This window comes from Spodoptera frugiperda, chromosome 25 (assembly GCF_023101765.2).
Source record: "Spodoptera frugiperda isolate SF20-4 chromosome 25, AGI-APGP_CSIRO_Sfru_2.0, whole genome shotgun sequence".
Classification (NCBI taxonomy): Eukaryota; Metazoa; Arthropoda; class Insecta; order Lepidoptera; family Noctuidae; genus Spodoptera; species Spodoptera frugiperda.
The window spans coordinates 17,782,450-17,802,402 of NC_064236.1; the positions used below are offsets into that span (position 1 = coordinate 17,782,450).

The 19,953-nt window shown below is 39.3% G+C and overlaps 1 protein-coding gene across 17 annotated transcripts; it reads right to left on the reverse strand.

The window, feature by feature from the left end:
* Window positions 1-4,005: 4,005 nt before the first annotated feature.
* LOC118278972 (uncharacterized) lies at window positions 4,006-19,281 on the reverse strand. 17 transcript variants are annotated; one of them, XM_050703995.1, is made up of 6 exons: window positions 18,925-19,281; window positions 17,570-17,694; window positions 16,345-16,566; window positions 15,380-15,850; window positions 12,170-12,778; window positions 6,506-7,118 (listed from the first exon to the last, which is right to left on the reverse strand). In XM_050703995.1, exons 2-6 carry the CDS (start codon window positions 17,627-17,629, stop codon window positions 7,068-7,070), a joined length of 1,413 nt encoding a protein of 470 aa, XP_050559952.1. In that variant the 5' UTR covers window positions 17,630-17,694; window positions 18,925-19,281; the 3' UTR covers window positions 6,506-7,067. The 17 variants fall into 17 exon arrangements, with proteins under 17 accessions (XP_035454481.2, XP_035454531.2, XP_050559952.1 ...); XM_050703994.1 differs by having other exon boundaries at window positions 6,507-7,118; window positions 16,345-16,596; XM_050703993.1 differs by having other exon boundaries at window positions 6,507-7,118; window positions 16,345-16,626; window positions 18,925-19,280.
* Window positions 19,282-19,953: the final 672 nt, after the last annotated feature.

Sequence of the window (19,953 nt, forward strand, 5' to 3'; positions counted from 1 at the left end):
TAAAAAGATTTATTGCATTTTGCAGTATCCAGACTTTTCGGAGAAAAATCAGTTTATTTTACAAACAGATGCGTCAAATTATGCCATAGGCGCAGTTCTATGTAATAGTGACCTTAAACCAATAGCCTTTGCTAGCAGGAGTTTGAATAAGGCGGAGAAAAATTATCCAATAATTGAAAAAGAGTTATTTGCAATTGTTTGGGCTATAAAACATTTTCGTCCATATTTATATGGTAGACTATTTAGAATTCAGACGGATCATAGGCCGTTAGTTTATTTATTTTCTATGAAAGATCCTTCGAGCAGGTTAATGAACTTTAGGCTTCTATTAGAAGAATATAATTTTAATGTAGAGTATATTAAAGGTACGGACAATGCAGCTGCAGATGCATTGTCTCGTATCAATATAAGCATAAAAGATTTAAAAGAAATGACAGACAACATATTATAGTTCGGCCGTTCAGAGAATACGTTCCTGACACGTCGTGATTGGACTGACGACGTAACGTTGTAATGGCGTGGCAGTTACGATAAATATATTTTTGCGGGTTGTTTACCGTTTTAACAATTGAGGAGTATTAAAACAACATTATTACATCAATTAATGTTATAATTTTGTGCCAAACTGAGTGTCAAATAACTTGGTAAACAATATTTTTCTAAATCTATACTGCGCTATTACAAGGTTATGTCAGCACTTTATATTTTGCAGTGCTGTGCTAAAAAAACAGGCAAGTATCGTAATCTGTTTCCTATACAGGAATCGGATCGAATCGGATCGGATCGGATCGGATCGGAGTCTGATTAATATTCTGTACGCACATTCAATTCAATGTACTTACTTTATTGCATAGAAATACAGATTGTAACTTTTTAACAAAGAATAATTTTATTATATGAATATATATTTACAACATACAATAACAATTTTATTATATATTTTTGGTCTCCACTTAAATAACTAAAATATAAATTTTAAATGATTCCGCCAAATTTAAAACGAAAATAATCTTAAAATAATGGGCGATTCATTTTGGAGGAACGGTAACGAACTCAGTGTTATGTTGTGCCCATCACTAGTCGTGATTAACTGATAGGTGTCAGGAACGCATTCTCTGAACGGCCGAAGTATAAGTATCATGACAAGGGCGCAAAAACGTAAACAAACGCCACCTACGCATTCTTTGGCGGATAACGGTTCCAATTACGATTGGCCTGACCAACCAAAAGTTGTGGAGACGCATATCACACTAAAGGATTCGACAGAGCTAGTCTTTATTGAAAGGAAAAAGTTAGATCGCATACGAAAGTTAAAAAATATTAATTACGAAAGCGCTGCATTTTGCTATATTCCTGATAAAAAGACAATTTATATTAAATGTAAGGATTCTCCATCACAGATTACGCCAGCCGAATTTGTGAGAGAACTTGATATGTTTTGTAAACACATAAGTATTAACGACCTATATTTTATTGTTACTAACATATTGTGACAAACGATATTTTTGTACGGAAATTATTACAAGAGATAAAACATTATGCTAGCACTTCTATATCGCGGTTATACATATTAAAAAAACGTAACTAGGATAGATAATAAAGATGACCAAAAGCTTATATTGAACGACTTTCATCTCTTGCCCACAAGTGGCCACGCGGGCATAAGGCGTATGTTGAACAATATAAAGAAATATTATTTTTGACCTTGTTTGGAAAAAGATGATGCACAATTCGTGCAACGTTACGATAAGTGTCAGAGAAATAAACATTCTTTACCGATAAAGGAACCCATGGTTATAACATCAATAGCAAATTACGCATTTGAGAAAATCTATTTAGATATTGTCGGGCCCTTAAATCGAGATAACAACAATTACTCCTATATATTAACGCTTCAGTGCGAGCTTTCTAAATTCGTTGAAGCCTATCCACTGACTTCCAAGAGCACAGTTGAAGTAGCTGAATGTTTCGTTAATAAGTTAATTTTGCGGTAAGGGATCCCACGGGCCATTGCGACTGATACAATGAATGAGGTATGTAAACTCTTACACATTAATAAAATAAACTCAACGACATATCACCATCAATCTCTAGGTGCCTTAGAGAATTCTCACAAACATCTAGTTTCATTTCTTCGCATACAATGTGATAACCATCCCGAAATGTGGAGCAAATGGTTACCATATTGGTGATTTTCATTTAATACATCGGTCCACAGTGAAACTAAATTCACACCATATGAATTACCATAGTAATTTAACTAATAATGTCGAGCCACTAATGTTGAAATTATAAAGAACAACAAAATCGATGTTATTCATAAAAATCGCACTAAGTTGTATTATTGTAAATGAACCTAATAGTATACTATTATAGCCATATTTTTGTAATCAAGAATGTACTCGTATTTTGTATTGTAATCAATGGATTTTCATTATATCAAAATGTATTAATTTCTTTTCTAAGGGGGGAAGTGTTGGGCTCGCTGTCATCGCAGCGGTAAGTCTTACTGACTAAAAACCCCTCTTTGAGGAGTGGCTAGAGAGGCGCCATGGCGTCCTCACCTACCGCCTGACGCAGGTGCTTACCGGACACAGGAGTTTCGGTAGGTTCCTGTTTCTGATTGGGCGGGAGGAAACGCCCGGGTGTCATCACTGCGAAGGCCGCCCGGAGGACACGGTGGATCATATAACATAACACATATAACATCAGAAACAGGAACCTACCGAAACTCCCGTGTTTGTACAACACACATTGTTTGTACACGTGGTGGTGCAGATGAATAATACTTTGCGGCGCTCGTACGCCAAAATACCAATAGATGGCAGTTATTAAGCGACGTATATTGCGCAATAGGTGGCAGTAATGTCAGTCAAATACAGTGAAACTTGGTTAAGTGGGACTTGGATAAGTGAGAAACCTCCACAACTGGAACTCACACTGAGGTCCCTACCCATTGGCACTGAATTACCTCTATTAGTTGGAAAAACTAAACTAAACAAATATTTATTTATACTTGGTTACCTAAGACACTGGGTTAGTGGAATACCTCTATAAGTGATACGAATTTAAAGACCCCTTGATGTCTCACTTAACAAGGTTTCACTGTATTTCGTTGCTACGATTATGTCAATAGATAGCAGTTACGCCAATGCAATGTATTTTTCATGATAATATAGCAGTTATTTCGATTCAACTTATATATTTTTTTTTTTATGAGACACGCCAGTAATCGAGCAGACCTGATGGTAAGCAATCACCGCCGCCCATGGACACATGAAACACCGCCGGCTTTTTGGGAGTTAGGAATTTAAGGGTTGTTGTTCGGGAATCCGGGATGGGGAAGATTGGGAAGGGGGGAGTTGGGCCTCCGGTAACCTCACTCACACAACGAAATACAATGCAAGCGTTGTTTCGGTTTTCTGTGAGGCCGTGGTCTCACTCCAGTCGAGCCGGCCCATTCGTGCCGAAGCATGGCTTTTCCACACTTGATTTACATATTTGCCAATAGACGTCCAGGTTATGGATTCATGAAAAGATGGCAGTGATTTCTATAGGTAAAAGTAAAGATGTTTTTGTAATTGAATTGTAGTTAATAAACCAAGGAAGTTTTTCGAAATCCTGTTTTCTATTGACCAAATTAGTGACACAAAACAAAATTTAATAAGAATTTACTTGCTATTTTATAAAACGAATGATATTTCTGCCACTATTAGCCTTATATTGTCTTTTGATAGGCTAATCAATGATTACAGATGTATAGGCAACTGATAAAAACTAACTTAAAGCAAACTAGTATTTTTTTTATTTATTGATGAAAAGAGATGTCTTATCGTTATTTTGCCAACCCACTGAGAGTGGTACCATTGTGCAAACTGACTAGATTTCAGGGCTACTGACTATGATTATATTACTTATGTACCTAGACCATTTTATGACTGCGTGATTTTCGAGGCCCCGAGAATCCAGTCACCTGATATTGTTTTACGTAAAAATAAAACTAGCGATTCTCTAAATGTTTATTTGATTTAATATGGCTACAAAAATGTTAAGAGCACAGTTAGCACGAGAAAAATCTTACAAAATAAAGAAGATTGCTCCAGATCGCCATTTCCCCTTTACTTATTATACTCTTTCACTTATAGGCTAATTGATATTTATTTTTGCAAATAGGTTACAATGTAACTCTTTTACACGTCATCATCACGGCTGATGATGTGATGAGTGAAGCTTTCATATACGACGTTCACGTTAATTATACAAGTATAATTATTAACCAAGCTTTTTAAATAAGAAAATAAAACTACCTGAAAGACATAACATAACTGTTAAGACATTATTTTTTATTATATTGCTGTTTACAGTTTAATGCTTCTTGAAATAGCTATTTTAGATGTAGCTTTTAAGGTTTCTTTTTTAGAAATAGCCTTAAAATTAGTCCCTTTCGTTAAAATAAATCTGTTCTAAAAAGTGTCCGTTATGACATTCCGTTATGTTGGCTTCGAGGCGAGCAATGTATGGGCCTAGAGCAATCTCCTTTTGATCTCAGATCAAAATCATCACAATATTTTTGAAGTACTTAAAGGTAAAAAATAATAATGTAAAGGTATAATTATAACTAAATTATTATAATTTAATGTTTGTATCAAATACATTACAATAGGCCGCCAATTATGCCGCAGTTAACATCATTATTTGAGCATTTAATCTTTAGTGTACCAGATGGTATAATATGCTTATTTTTTATTAATATTCTTATTTTTTATTATAACAAAGTCTTCTTTTCCATTCTCTCCTATCAGATATCATTATCCCCATCACAAGCTCTTGTCTAATATCATTCACTCTTTCTCACACAATCTCTGCAGCTTTTGTTGGCAGTTTATTCGATACCAAATCTCAAAATATAATGTCTAGTAGGTCTAGTCCAATTCACTTACAAACAGTAACAATTATAAAATACAATTCCAAAAATCTTAAAGATTACAAGATAGGAAAATGCCTAATTACTGAATTTTGATCTCGGATCGATAACAAAAATGTTTTAAAATTCATCACCAAGTCGTTTCATTATTAAATAGTTGAACGACTGTATCATAATATTCGTATCAAATACCTGTATTAAAAAGATTATAAAGTCGGCAATTGGACAGGGAACTTACACAATCAGACTTGTTAACCTTGAAACTTACCTAGTACCTACTTAGGTAGGTGCTTACCTATTTATGATACTACCTCCGTTCCAATGCCGACTGCCTACATTATATTTACTTACACTACGGTTCCCGGGATACATACTTGCAGCGACTACCTTAGACATAACTACGCTGCAACAGCTAATGACGAAGTCATTTTACGACGCTGCCATGATTATTATAGCGTCGGGATCATGTTTGTGATTACATACATTTAATTATTAAGAACCTAGATATATTAAGATGGGGCGCGGTGCCAGAAGACCTCCCCGTGGTGCACCCTGGGTATAGGAGGCAGTTGGCGACACTGTTCCTAGTAGCTAACTTCTGGACGGGATGGAAAAAAAACCGAGGTTGGTTGGTAGCAGGGATTTCACACAAACCCTGCTAAAGGAAAGGTATTCTGCAAGCAGAATCATCTTTGGAAGAAACCCTATACTGGGTGGTAGTAGGTCATCCGCCTGTTTCTGTTGTAGCCCAGAATATGTTGGAATAGCGTGGACGGTACTTGTTGTGCATACACCCTGCTAGTGAGTAGCATCGGAACTCCTGTTCCTGATTGCAACCGTCGTGATCAAGAACCGTCGTGAAGAGATCATGGTCATGTTTCATGACTCGGATTGGGACGAGGGTCTTGGCTTAATCGCCCGGGCCACGAGGAAGATAACCTCTATAAAAAAATCCTCCAATACCAAGATGGTGCGCGGCGAGGGTATGTATGGCTGAGGAGTTGATTCAGTCGCGAGCGCACCCCCAGCTAGGGGACCGGTGGACCTTCTATTTGGGTACTAAATGTACACTTACTTAGGGACAAGGGGCACCACCTAGGTGGACCTTTTCTTCCGCCACACTCGTGGGACTTATATGGAAATGAATAAAACTAAACATAAAATAATGATGGTAAGGAGGTGGAAAAAGTAATTTCGAGCAACGACAGGTCATGTTCGGGATCGAAAGGGATGATGTATTTTAAACGACCAGCTACTCCAATGGGAGGTGCAACAAGCGACAGTGGCGAGTCAGATTGCTCGCAAGTGTCAGCAGTCTCCCATAAGTCGACGGTGTGTATGTACACTGCACGAAAGCGCACTCGGACGATGGATACATCTGACTAGGCTTCAGTTGTACCCTTGCCTGGCGTAGATAAAAACTCTTTAGAGAATTGCGAGCACAAATAGTTTGCCTTAAGGAAGCAGTAGTTGAGCTAAAAACCAGCTTAACACACTGGCTCAGCAGGGTTGCTCCCTGCTGAGTGACTCAAGCCTCAGCTTATGGCGGCTTAGCAAGCGTATCGCACAAGGATGTATCCTCGTGCGATACGGCTATTTTGCCCAAAAGACACCGTTCTGTAGAACGGTGTCTTTTGAGGCGGCAACTCTACTGGCTCGGCGGCACAGTCGTCACGTGTCGTCGTGCACTACACTGCACAGAAATGTTTAAGGATGACCTATAGGTCTCCATAGGGAAGTGCCATAACAGGCGTTGCACCATGGGGGCTCCAGTGTTGGACCCGTTGCCTCCTTTAGGTGTAGATGGTGGCCACCGGGGAGGGTTTAGTGCCGTAAAAATCCCACACTCCCTAGTTTTTTCCCCAAAAAGCTAGGCGCCTTTTGAAAGTCAAACAAAAAATTAAGATAAGCAAAAATCCTGATCTGTAGACCTGACTCTGAGTTAGTTGATTACTCATAATATGGAGTAAGGTACTTTTCATCATTTCAAAACAGTTGACTAGATGAGTAAAATGACTAGAAACACATTTTAAATAATTATATGACCATTGAATACGCGTTTGGAAGATTTTGGATATTCAATTCACGGGCGGTCCCGTCACCTATCTAAACACGTATTTCTACGTTGGGTTGTTTTTGCTCTTCAGTATTTGTCGTTGAACAAAATGTCCAGTTTCCCGATCTCCACGCGTTCCTGGAAAACAGAAAAGTACAGTTTATTATTCGTTGGCAGATTATGCCATGTAATGTACACCAACGAAGGACAAGGACTAACTAAAAGTAGGTAGTCTCAGTAGAGTTAAGTCTCTGAACGGTTAACACATTAGACGCCATGTCGGACAACATTGTCCGACACTAGTGGAGGAACAGCCTTTAACAGTTTTTTGTAGGCAGTGAAAGGCTTAAGACGGGTAAATATCACTGAATTATTCTTAGAAACACTTTTTTTAAGGGAGGAATGTCATCCAAAGGCTTCTCTCGTTTTGTTTTCGCTCTCACGTTCCCGTGAGGTTTCAATGATGAAAATTATTCTGCGTCCTTTCCCGGGTCGTAAAACATTGCAATAATGAAATTCAATCAAATAGGTACAGTGGTTTAAAAGAAGAGTGCCGGGATTTCAATGCGTAGTTCCCGTTCCTGTAAGATTTTTGGAATAAAACTATCGTAGGACGTCCTTTATCCGGTTTAAAATAACCGTTGCACTGACTTTCTCTCGTATAGGTTTCTTTAAGAGATAGAGAGTCCCAGAACTTAACACATAGTTCCAATTAATCTGAGATTTCTGGATTTAATATTCTGGTACTAATATTGTGTCCTGGTTTGTACCAGCACGACGTTACTAGTTTTAAATGAAAATGTAGTAATTGTAGCATAACTGTAATAGTTAGACATAAAAAAATACTACATACTTTTACATTGATATTAATGAGCTTGCTCTTATCGCAGCTGTAAGTTCCGTCTTTAAAAAGTGGCTTGAGAGACCTCACGGCATCCTCACCTAACGCCCGATCCAGGTGTTTACCGGACATGGAAGTTTTGGGAGGTATCTGTTTCTAATTGTGCAGGAAACAACGCCCGAGTGTTATCACTGAGTGGACCATCTGGAGGACACAGTGGAACATATAGTGACGGTATGCCCTGCATGGGCTGAGCACCGCCGTTACTTCCGTGATGTGATTGGTGCCACGGTGCGGAGCGAATAGGACTAGGATGCCATCGCCTCTTTCTGCGAAGCAGTCATGCTAGCTAAGGAGGAGGTAGGGCGACGGAAAATTTAACCTTCTTGCGCCCCAGCCGTCGCAGGAGACACTCCGGGCGGGACGATCTCCGGCCACTATTAGTGTAGGTCTGCTGACGGCGAGCAAGAGTAGCTTGCCACCCAACCAGACACGTGAGAATGACGCGGCACGTTCCGCGCTTCAAAGACTCATCACACCACCAGAGATGGGGGGGCCAGTATGGCTTATGTCCGACCGAGAGCTGCGGACAAAACCGCGAGTTGCCGGGGCTCTTGCCTAAAGCTGGAGAAGGAATGCGGTGGTTTTAATAAGTAAGAGTCCGAGACTCTCTCTCGCCGCACCCAGACCGGGAGAAGCCATTTGATGATTTTCTCCACAAACAAATTGTATGTACGATTTATTCACTCAATCCTAGTTAAGGATTCTTCACTTCACTTTTTCACTTCAATAATCATTATTACAAGCCGAATGTCAATAATAAACAGACACCAAAAAATCCAAGTGTCAAGTAAAACTTTTTTTTCATAAGCCTTACTTTGTTACCTTTATGACAAAAAGTTTCCTAGTATCCACACTACGTGTATAAAGCACAAATGCAATTATGACGCAAAAATAGCATTACTTGGCTACTGATAAAACTACCAAAACTACCATGTTTAATGAAGAATAACTCTGAACGGACTAAGATTTGGAACTTGGCGCCATAGTAACTTTTATTCAGCTCAAAATTACCTATCCAATGATGTAACACACATAGCTATTGGAAGGTGGGACCAGAATTTGCATCCTCCTTTTACCAAAGTTGGCGCATTTAATAAGGATTCTAAAATGGTATACCACTTTGCAAGTTATTTCTTGAATTTGGCACAAAGAAACTCTGTTTCAATCAATTTATTTGCACTTACAAAAAAATTTCAAGTATGCTCAAAGCATACCTTATAACCTCGTATCCACTAAACAACACTTCCACGCGATTTGCCAATATTATGTTGAAAATCAGCGAGGATCTCTACAACAGCATTGTCTGTCTACCCATGATTTCGCTAGTAGCATTTGTCGGCAATATTATCGTTAGAGGGACAAGTATTGTCCATCTCGTCAAACTAATGAATATTTGATACTTAATAACATGTTGCATGGAAACAAATAATATGGCGTGCATCATATCACATAGCATCACGAAGCATGATAACCAGTGGTAGGAATAGGTAGTGCTTATTAGCCTAAACTTTGAACAGAGAACAGAGAAAAGAAACGGAGACTTCCATTTTTTTTTACAAATGATATGCGGCCTACAATAGTATTACACTCGGGCTTTAAAGATTTTTTTACAAGTGATGATGCGGCCTACAAACGAGCACGTCTGCCCATAAGCAACTTATTCACTCGGGCTTTAAAGACACCCAGGTTATATCCTTCAGGAAACAGACTCCGGCAAGGAGATCCATTCCCTAGCAATTCGCACAAGGTAAACATAAAACGCTTGTGCGAGTGGGTGGGATATCTACCATGAAGCGGTGACGCCTCGCTGATTGTCTTGTGGTTCGATGACGGAATGGACTAGGGGGATTCAAGCCCCTTGTGCAATTGCGGCGGCCCCCCGCACACTCTCCGAAATTTATCCGGTAAAAAACGGAAAGCGCTTGTAACCTTTCGCCTGTGTTCAAGGCTTTGAAGCTGGGCCTCCACAAGCGCATCATCATTGATGATCTTCTTGGCACGCCTTTCGATGTGTTCTAGCGCATCGATATGGCAAGGGTAGCTTTAACCGAGCCATCCCAAACAGAGAACAGTACTCCATACATGATCGAACCTGCGCTTGGTAAAGGGTCAGTAGTTGTTTCGGTGTGAAGTACCGTCTCACCCTCCAGAAGATACCCAACTTCCTACCAGATACGCCTTCGACTCTATATATGATCCGAAGTTTAGTGTCGGCGAAAGAGTTACGCCCAGAAGCTCAAGATAATCCGATATTATTCCGGAATGGATACATTTCAGAAAGTAGGAGCCAGCGGGAATTGACTCCGTTTGGTAGAAAACAGACATGCCTGGGTTTTGGTAGCATTGAACTTGACCAAGTTGGCGTCACCCCAATCGGAGACCGCCGTCAAGGACGAGTTCAATCGTTCGACCATGGATTCTCTTAGAGATTGGATCTGTGTTCTGCTAGTCCGCGCATCAGACACATACCTATCAACAACTGTGCTGTCATCTGCATACCCAAATATACCGGGTTTAAGCAGGTCATTGAGGTGCAGCAAAAAAGCGTTGCTGAAAGTACTGACCCCCTGAGGGACTCCGACGTTGATGCCAAATTGGTCAGACGAGCAGCCATCGATGACTACTCGGATTGACCGATCCCTCAGGAAGTCTGCAATCCATCTGCACAGATCAGCGGGAAGTCCATATGCAGGAAGCTTGCCGCTAAGGCTGTCGCGCCAAACCGAGTGAGACCGCTAATGCCTCCCCGTGCTTCTCGATGGCTTCGCTCCAAATGTGGGTGGCATACGCCAAAAGGTCCCCAGTAGATCGGTTGCGGCGAAATCCATACTGCCGATCACTGAGTTCGTCAGAACCTGTTGGTAAGTAGCAGAGTATGAACGTGACTGAGATTGGTCGGTAATTGTTAGGGTCGGCACGATTATAGTGTTGGGTAGGACACAATTTAAAAAAGAGTTTGTAAGAGTAGCCTCTTTCTTGTACTGAGCCGGTACAATGTCCCGCTTCAAATGAGGCGAGCCGTACTGAAGCCCGGCGATACATTTGAAGAAACTAGTACATTTGAAATGTTTGATATTATTGTGTTAGTTTGTCATTGTAATAGTCTGTTTGATTTTGAGGGCATGACATATTAATGTATTACATCGTAAAGTAAGAACAGTACACTAACCTGATAAAAATGGGTTTTTGGAGGTAAATAAGAGAATAAATCAATCATTTCAAAATACGTATTATTTTTAAAAATATAGAAAAATTATAAAAATATAAAAAAAAGTTAAAGATTACAATTTAAAAATAATATTTTGGCGACTTTGTTGCCACTACAATCATTTTATCGTTGGTCGTTGTCTTGTTCCTTTCTTTCGACTATCGCTATATTTTTGAATGTGTAGCTTCCCCTGTCCCATATACCATTTTAAAATCCTTATTAAATGCGCCAACTTTGATAAAATTTGTCACTACTAGCGCAATACAATTTCTTTTCAGTACAGTCAATTAGGGCCATACCTCACCGAGATGCAATGGCCACGTGGCCAGCGACGTTGCCAACTAGTTCATAATGAGATGTATGACGGCTAACTCACTTGGTTTTATACTGAAATATTTATCATAGAAATTGAAAATCGGGCGTATTTATTGAACAACGGATTGAAAGAGTACTGAGAGTACTAAGAGTACTCTGACCGCAACTTGAAAATTTAATGTTGGAATGAAATGGTGAACAATTTTAAAGATAAAAAACAAAGTCGTTTCATCTTTTTGGGACGCTGGTAATAATATAATAACAGTGCAGTAATTTCCACGTCCATTCCTGATTGTGTCGAGATAGAACTAATGTATTGGCGACGCCATTGGGCGACTCAGTCTGGCGACGCAGGGGCACCAGACGTAGCCATGGCAATTTCGCTGGCCACGTCGCCATGGCATCTCGGTGAGGTATGGCCCTTAAAGTAAGGTGAAAATTTTATACAGGGTAGTTACTTTTTTCGTCTAAATATGACATCCTTTTCCAAACTAAAGCAGTTGGCTCAGAATTGATCATTCCATATTACTGAAGCACTACTCAGGATAACGTAAGCAAAAATAGAGACGATAAAATTAAGATTTGTAGCAAAAAGAGTCAAAAGACTGGCGTCGTTGTAATTTAAAAATTATAGGACTTTTTCTGATAATAGTTGGAACCTTGCCGATCATCTGGTGCCATTTGGACGTCGACTTACGGGACACTCTATAATAGTATAGATGGAAGAATAGGTACCGATATATTTATATTACGTGTACATACCTTATACTGGTGATAGGGTGTCGCATTTTGTGTTTTTGTCTGTTTGATATTCTTGAGCAGCAGCCGGCGTGCCTTTAGTTTCGCTTCTGTGATGTCTTCAGACATTGAATCGGCCATTAAACGGCCTGCCAGTTTGATAACCTCATAACGCTCGGCGTCTGTGCAGTGCCGCCAAAACGGGATCGCCTCAGCTACGCGTAGCATGGGGTAGGCGTCGCCCTCCACCACGTCTGTTACGGACACTTTGACATCCTCCTCTTCCACGGGTAAAGCACTAGCGCCGCCAGGACTACCTTGGGTGTCGCAAGGTTCACTTTTACCGCCAAATTTAATAACATTAACTTGAATAGCACTCGTTTCTCCGTTTTCATTTTTAATAGGATTTTGGTCATTTAATGATTTACTACATTCGCCAACTTTGTACTTATTTATAGCGATGCCGGCGTTAGGGTTCGCCTTATGTATGATAGTAAGTAAAGTGGTGTAGCACAGAGCCCTCGCCACGCGGTCAGCACCCCGTTGTACGCCATTGATCACCATATCGCTGATATCTCGGCGCATGCGCGGATCGGGGAATGATTTCAATATCATATCCAAGAAGTTTTCCAACTGTAACAAAATCGTACCAATGAGTGCTTATTGTTGACAAAATTGACATCAATGATTTACCTAATCATCACCACCAAATTGACATATCATTGTTATCACTAATCAGTAAAACTCACTGACTAATTATAACAACTTACAACTGAAGAGTGTTTGTTTAAACGCGCTAATCTATGGAACTACCGGTTCGGTTTGGAAAAATATTGTTTTAATGATAATAACTGAAATATCCAATAGGAACCGAGCAGAGCGGGTCAAACCGCATGGGAGTAGCTAATCAGTAGTAAAGTGGTAATCGGTAATCACAAGGTAACCTACATTTTCGTGGCATCTTCCTCCGAACGAAAGGGGGAGATGGGAAGTAAAGATTTCGTTATTTCCCGAAACATTTTTAATTCTTTTTTATTCCATATCAAACTTGGGGTAAGCTGGAGGTGACTTGCGGTAGTTTGTTTGAAACTGGTCAAGTTTCTCGTCGAACGATTACGTGAGCAAGTCGTAAAACATTACAGTACCGTAACACATGGCAACTTTACCATATTTTCGAACAAAAAACGAAATATATTTTTAACCATAAGACGCATAGAAACCAAAACTATATATTTGTAATTGTAGTACATCTGGCTCACTTTACCGTAATCGTCATTATATAACACTTATTTTAGAAATAACAACATGGGTAAAGATACCAATTTCTTGGTATGGTAATAAAGATACAAACTTTACCTACGTGCTGTATTCATCGTGTATTGCATATTAAAGAGTTGTTGAGGTAAAGAGGGCTACATCATTTTTTTTTTTGGCGGGGAAAATCATCCAATGACTTCTCCCGCCTTGGGTGAGGCGGGAGGCAGTGTCACACTCTTACTGACTAAAAACCACCTCGTTCCTTCTCCTGCTTTGAGCCGGAGCCCCGGTAACCTTTTACGTTGTCCGCAGCTCCGGATCAGGCATCAGCCCTACTGGGCCCCATCTGTGGTGGTCTGGCTCTGTGAGGCGCGCGCGGAACGCGACGCGCCGTACGCACGGGTCTGTGTCTGGTCGGGCGGCGAGCTACCCTTGCTCGCCGTCCGCAGACCCGCACTTACGGTGGCCGGAGATCGTCACGCGATCCCCGACGACCGGAGTGTCTTCAGCGGCGGCTGGGACGTGAGGAGGATCGTTCCTTCACGCGCTCCGCCTCCTCCTTAGCTAGCATAACTGCTTCGCTGAAGGAGGAAACGGCGTCCCATTCCCCTTCGCTCCACACCATGGCCTGAACCAAAGCCAGACGCGAGAGGTCACCGTCGCCGATCTCATCCCTAAGGACACGGCGGTGCTCAGCCCATGCAGGGCACACCGCTACTGTATGCTCCACCGTGTCCTCCGGGTGGTCCACGCAATGCCGACACCCAGCTAGGTGTTTCCTCCCGCCGAATCCGAAACAGGTACCTACCGAAACTTCCGTGTCCAGTAAGCACCTGCGTCAGGCGGTATGTGAGGACGCCGTGACGCCTCTCTAGCCACTCCTCAAAGAGGGGACTTACCGCTGCTATAACAGCGAGCCCAAAAGAGGGCCACATCTAGGCCTACTTCGTATTAAAATGGAATCAATATGAGGAAATCTATAAAGATAACGGCTACACAGACAGTAGGTAAAGTTGCCACGGGTTTCATGGTTATCTACATACAAATAATTTGTTACGCTAAGGGTTGTCAAAAAAGGAGGAAAGCTTTTTATAAAATATATATAAAACCTCAAATAAAAAAAAAACGCTAAGTTTAAACATACATTATGTTCCCTTTTAAACTAAATTAAATTCTAAAATTTTAAGTATTTATGTTTCAAAATTTAAAAAAAGGCTGCAAAAAATGTTTAATCTTTTGGCTTTTTAATTTTTTGACTTTACTATCTCCATAGCTAATTTTAACATCACTTCTATATTTTATCTCGTATAATTTTTATAGCTCCGAGTTTTCTGCGGTTTTGTTTCATGGGAGCCATTTTGGCTCTGAAACAAAGACAGGTACAACAACAGGTATTATTAATTATATTATAACCTATCATCCACTATATTCACTATTATGCTGTGCAATTTAAGTATTCGAAAATGGTTACATACACACAAACAAGAAACAAACACTAATGCTTGATTTATTGCCAACCCTAGCTGTATGTAAAGTTGCCACAAAGCAGTGAGTAGCATCTTTACCTAACCTGTGTCAACATTACCAAAGCGATTAATTATTTATCAATAAATTAAAGAAAAAGCAATTGCTGACATTACAACAGTAATCCCAACTATAATATACATACAAGATCAAAATTTCACTCAACTGTGACAAATAATTAAGGCTCTGTAAGCACAATTTAGCAACAACTAAGTTTTAGCACTTTTTGACGTACTACTCAGTGACGGCCATTACTGGCATAATAGCAGTCTAGCGTCTACTCAAAATATGGTAAATATTTCCTTTTAATGTCTAAAAAATACTACTACTACAAAACAGAATTCTAGTGGGTAGATTTTTAGATAACTGAGTTTATACCAAATACCTATAGTATGGTAAAGTTGCCAAGGGTTCGGTTTTTCTTTATTTCTAATAGTATCTTAAGCAACTGACCTGTAAATGAGTCGCGTGATAGTCCAAGAGCGTCTGTAATGTTCGTGCTGCAACTCGTTTTATGTGTGATTCTCTGGCTATTGTAGCAACTAACGTCACTACGCAGGCGCCCAGCATTTCACTGTCGGACCATCCAAAATCGGCTGGTGGAATAATGCGATCGCCCGTATCGGTTGTTAGAGCAATCGTGAGTTTTGGGAGTCGATTAGGCAACTTGTCCAAGCTAACTCCGCGAAGCACCAGGTAAGGGCTCATCGTGCTCCACAGCTCGCGAGCGGTCTGGATGGGGTGCTGCGCGGGCCACAACGGACCTTGTACTTCGATCAAACCAACCTCACGCAGCTCAGCGTCTAAGTCGCAGCGAGGCTCGATCTCTGGGCAATCGAAAGACTGCAGCTCTAACTTCAGTTTACGCATCTTCTCACGCTCCATAATGAGCTCCTCCGCTGGCGGTATTCTAAACGGTTCATACTGGAAAGCAAGAAACGACCACTGTTGAACAAAATAATTATGTATAATAAAATTATTGTTTAGCTGTGCAAAGTAAACCATCGACCAGTTAGGTACTGTTAAGGTACCACATTAGGTGAGGAGAGAGGCAGTGACAAACTCTTATCGTTGCAATTCCTGCTCCGAGCCGGAGCTTGATCGACATACCATTGCGTTACAACGCAAAAAGCCACAAAATTCGAAATATCTCTAAAACCGTTAACTTTCGGTGAGAGGTAAGGTAAGGTACCATACCATATAAGGTACGTCCACACGGGACGGGAATAGGTACGTCGAGTTACGAGTCACCCTAGTTACGATTTTCAAAATTCTCGTAATAACGCAAAGCCCAAAATAATACACATATAATACGTACCAGTAGGGTAAATTTACAATAAGATTATTAATAATGAAAATTTTAATATAATAGCAACGCCTTTATAAAAATTATATACATTTTTGTATAAATACCATACCGTTCCGGGTAACTGCGGAAAATCGTTGCTGCAGCCGGGTAACTGCGGAAAATCGTTGCTGCAGCCGGGTAACTGCGGAAAATCTTTGCTGCAGCCAGGTAACTGCGGAAAATCTTTGCTGCAGCCAGGTAACTGCGGAAAATCTTTGCTGCAGCCGGGTAACTGCGGAAAATCTTTGCTGCAGCCGGGTAACTGCGGAAAATCTTTGCTGCAGCCGGGTAACTGCGGAAAATCTTTGCTGCAGCCGGGTAACTGCGGAAAATCTTTGCTGCAGCCGGGTAACTGCGGAAAATCTTTGCTGCAGCCGGGTAACTGCGGAAAATCTTTGCTGCAGCCGGGTAACTGCGGAAAATCTTTGCTGCAGCCGGGTAACTGCGGAAAATCTTTGCTGCAGCCAGGTGACTGCGGAAAATCTTTGCTGCAGCCAGGTGTCGGGTCGAAAAAAGTAATGTTTGGCAGATTATCATATTCTTCGTCGCTGCTCATCTTACTAAAGTCTAATTTTACTAAATGCGATTAAATCTCACTAATTAGGAAAGTGCAGGTTGTTATGTGTTTCCATTGAAGTACTTATCTAAACAAGGGCTAGCTATGAGATGAAAATTTTATTTTATGTTTGGTTTGGACTAAATGTTCATGTTATTTATGAATAGCAATTAGTAAAGTTTTTAAAAATCATTAAGTTACGTCTGCACAGGCATATGGCTTGCTTAGTACTTAGAGCATAGCAAGTAATCTAAAAAGTAGCTTAGTAAAATGAATGCTATAGCATGTTCTCTACTGGTCGCACAGCACGCTAAGCTCAGCTAAACAGTTTATAAAAATAACAATAGTCTAATCAATTTATAAAAACAAAATGTATTAGTAAAATATATTTTTCACTAGTTATAAAGTTTACAAACTATGGGGCTTTTGGTAAATACACAGAACCCACAGATTTTATCTTTTTCTATTGCATGGTAACTACCTCTTTCAGCTGTAATTTATTACTGAAATGTGGCAAATTCTATTTTATCACTTTTACCTGCCATGCCTCACATCCAATATATCTCAGGTCTTAGCTTTGATTTGAGATGGCATGATATATTTTTTCAATCGGATTTTGACACATAGTTTCACATTCTAATACAATTTCTTTGTTATTATTTGCTGTACAAATATGTCCCCTGGCTATAATTATATTAAATATTACTTACTACAATATTTTTTTTTTAAAACTACTTACCATTTCTTCAAACACAGCCAGATTGACCGAACAGCCAAAAAGGGAATATACTTGCATCATTATTACATCACTAGTAAGTGGCTATTAAGATGTAAAGATGTCTGTAGTCACATCATCCATAAAAACTGTAAAAATCCATTTTAGAATATCATCATCGTCAGAAGATAATTCAGTAACAAACAAACAATAGCTTGATCAGCTAGTCATTTTCCCGAAAACAAATTAAAAAATAAAACGACATGAGTTGCAATGCAAGTTTACACACAAAACCTAACTATTTATCGAAATTACTGCTAAGATTTTAATATCCCAAAAACGATTGCACTCATATGCTAAACTTGTATGCGTCTCGAAAGGGTTCGATGGGCAGTGAATTAACAAGCAATGTGGTTATTATAGTCCCACAGACAAATAAATAATAGGCTAATTTTCTGTTGTGGGTTCATCGAATTGACGAAGGTTAGGTGTCTCGGGTTAAAGTTAACAACCAGGTTGCTTTTGAGTTTTAAGAAAGAAATGAATCTACTTTATTCGCAATATATTTTAATTTGTTATGTACGGTGGTCACCATTATATTATGATGATGCTAACTGCTAGGCTCTATGCATTAAGATAGCTATGTGTCTGTGCAGACTAAGCCTGATGGAATGTCAGGGGCTTGCTTCACTGGATTTAGACCCAAGTAACAAAATATGATCTTGTAGTGGTTCCGGGGCCAGGTCTATAACATTAACATTAAAATAAAACAAATACATTAAATAATTATGCATACTTTTGCTAATAAAACTCTCATAGCAGACTTGGCGAGAGAAAAACCACTAAGAGACAGTTACTAGTGCTGTAAGTTGTGCACTACAGGAGAAATTTGTTACTTGGGGAATCAGTTTCAATTATGGATTTTCATTACAATTTCATATTGCATCTGAATAATAATTGTAAGTTGGCACTTATAATTTATACAACTTGGTAATTTATACAACAATAAAACAACATTTATTATAAAGGATAAGTTGCTGGAGGCTACTTCGACACATTTTGTATTTGATTCAACAAAATCTGTTTTGTACTATATAAAATATAAACTGATGATGATTTTTAAGTTTATATATTTTTATAATTCTTGTTCCCCTTGATCAGGGATGGAGGGACGCGCCCTGTTGACATGGCGTCCTTGTAAGCACATGCTGCAAGCAGATCTAGAGCCAACTTACAATACCGACTAGATTAAATTAATTATGAGATTTTAAAATTAAAATCTTAATCACTTATATTTCGCGAGTTTGTTAGGTTACTAAAGCAAGTATTAATTATTTTTTTATTTGCATGTGCCTATAAATATTTTCCCAGGTACCTACTTTAGGAAAATCATTTCTTTAAGCTCATAGGATGCGGTCCAACCGCATCCATCATATTACTTAATCGTTGCAAAGATGTTTTAAGACTAATAAGTACATTGAATAATAATTTTAACAGGAAGCCAGCCGGCACTTTGTAGAACTTAGAAAAAATTTTGGAAACCCACAACACATCGATATTGCACAAATATTAGTGAGAATAAACCTTATTAACTATAGAATTTGTTGAGAAAACTAATCACTTCACTTGATTCCACACTTTTATAGTTAAAACAATACTATTTGGTTCGAAGTAAAGAAAGAAACCGCGCAGCCGCAATACGAATGATCGATACATCATAACAACGAATTACTTACCAACTTTGACAATAAACAATTTTGACTTTGACTTTTGATGTCATAGGTTGACATTTCTGTAGGGAGACTAGTGACGTATCGTGATAATTCCACCATTGGTTAGTCGATTCTTTCGGTATATCATGGCCAACAACACAAAGAGGAGTCTCTCTGGATGCGGAGTCAACTTTGATTGAGATTGATTCAATTATTGAATAATACAATAAAACATATATTTATTAATGACAAATAAAAGGTATTTAATATTAGGAATTAGAAGGCAGTATCATTATAAAATTATATTAAAAAATATTGCCAGATGTAATATTTTGCGTTGGGGCAATATTCTCGATAGTCTTTATTAAATAATCGATACAAGTGGGAGTCCCGACGTTGGTAACGAAACTTACGATACAATATTTTAGACGCTAACTGCCGCACTCAGAGACATATTTTAATGATTACTTAAACTATTCTAACGATTTTGTTCCGAAAACAATCGGTAAGGACTAAGTTAGAAGGCTGGCTATTTCTTCGGTCGGAAGATATGTAAGCATTGCCATTCGATGTGGCAATGCGGCCAGTCTTCTGAGAACTTTCCTCAGTGACAATGATTCTACGACTGCTTTGACGCCTAAAGGTGATCTTTACTTGATTTTATTTTCTTTATTAGGTTTTTATTTTTCAATATAT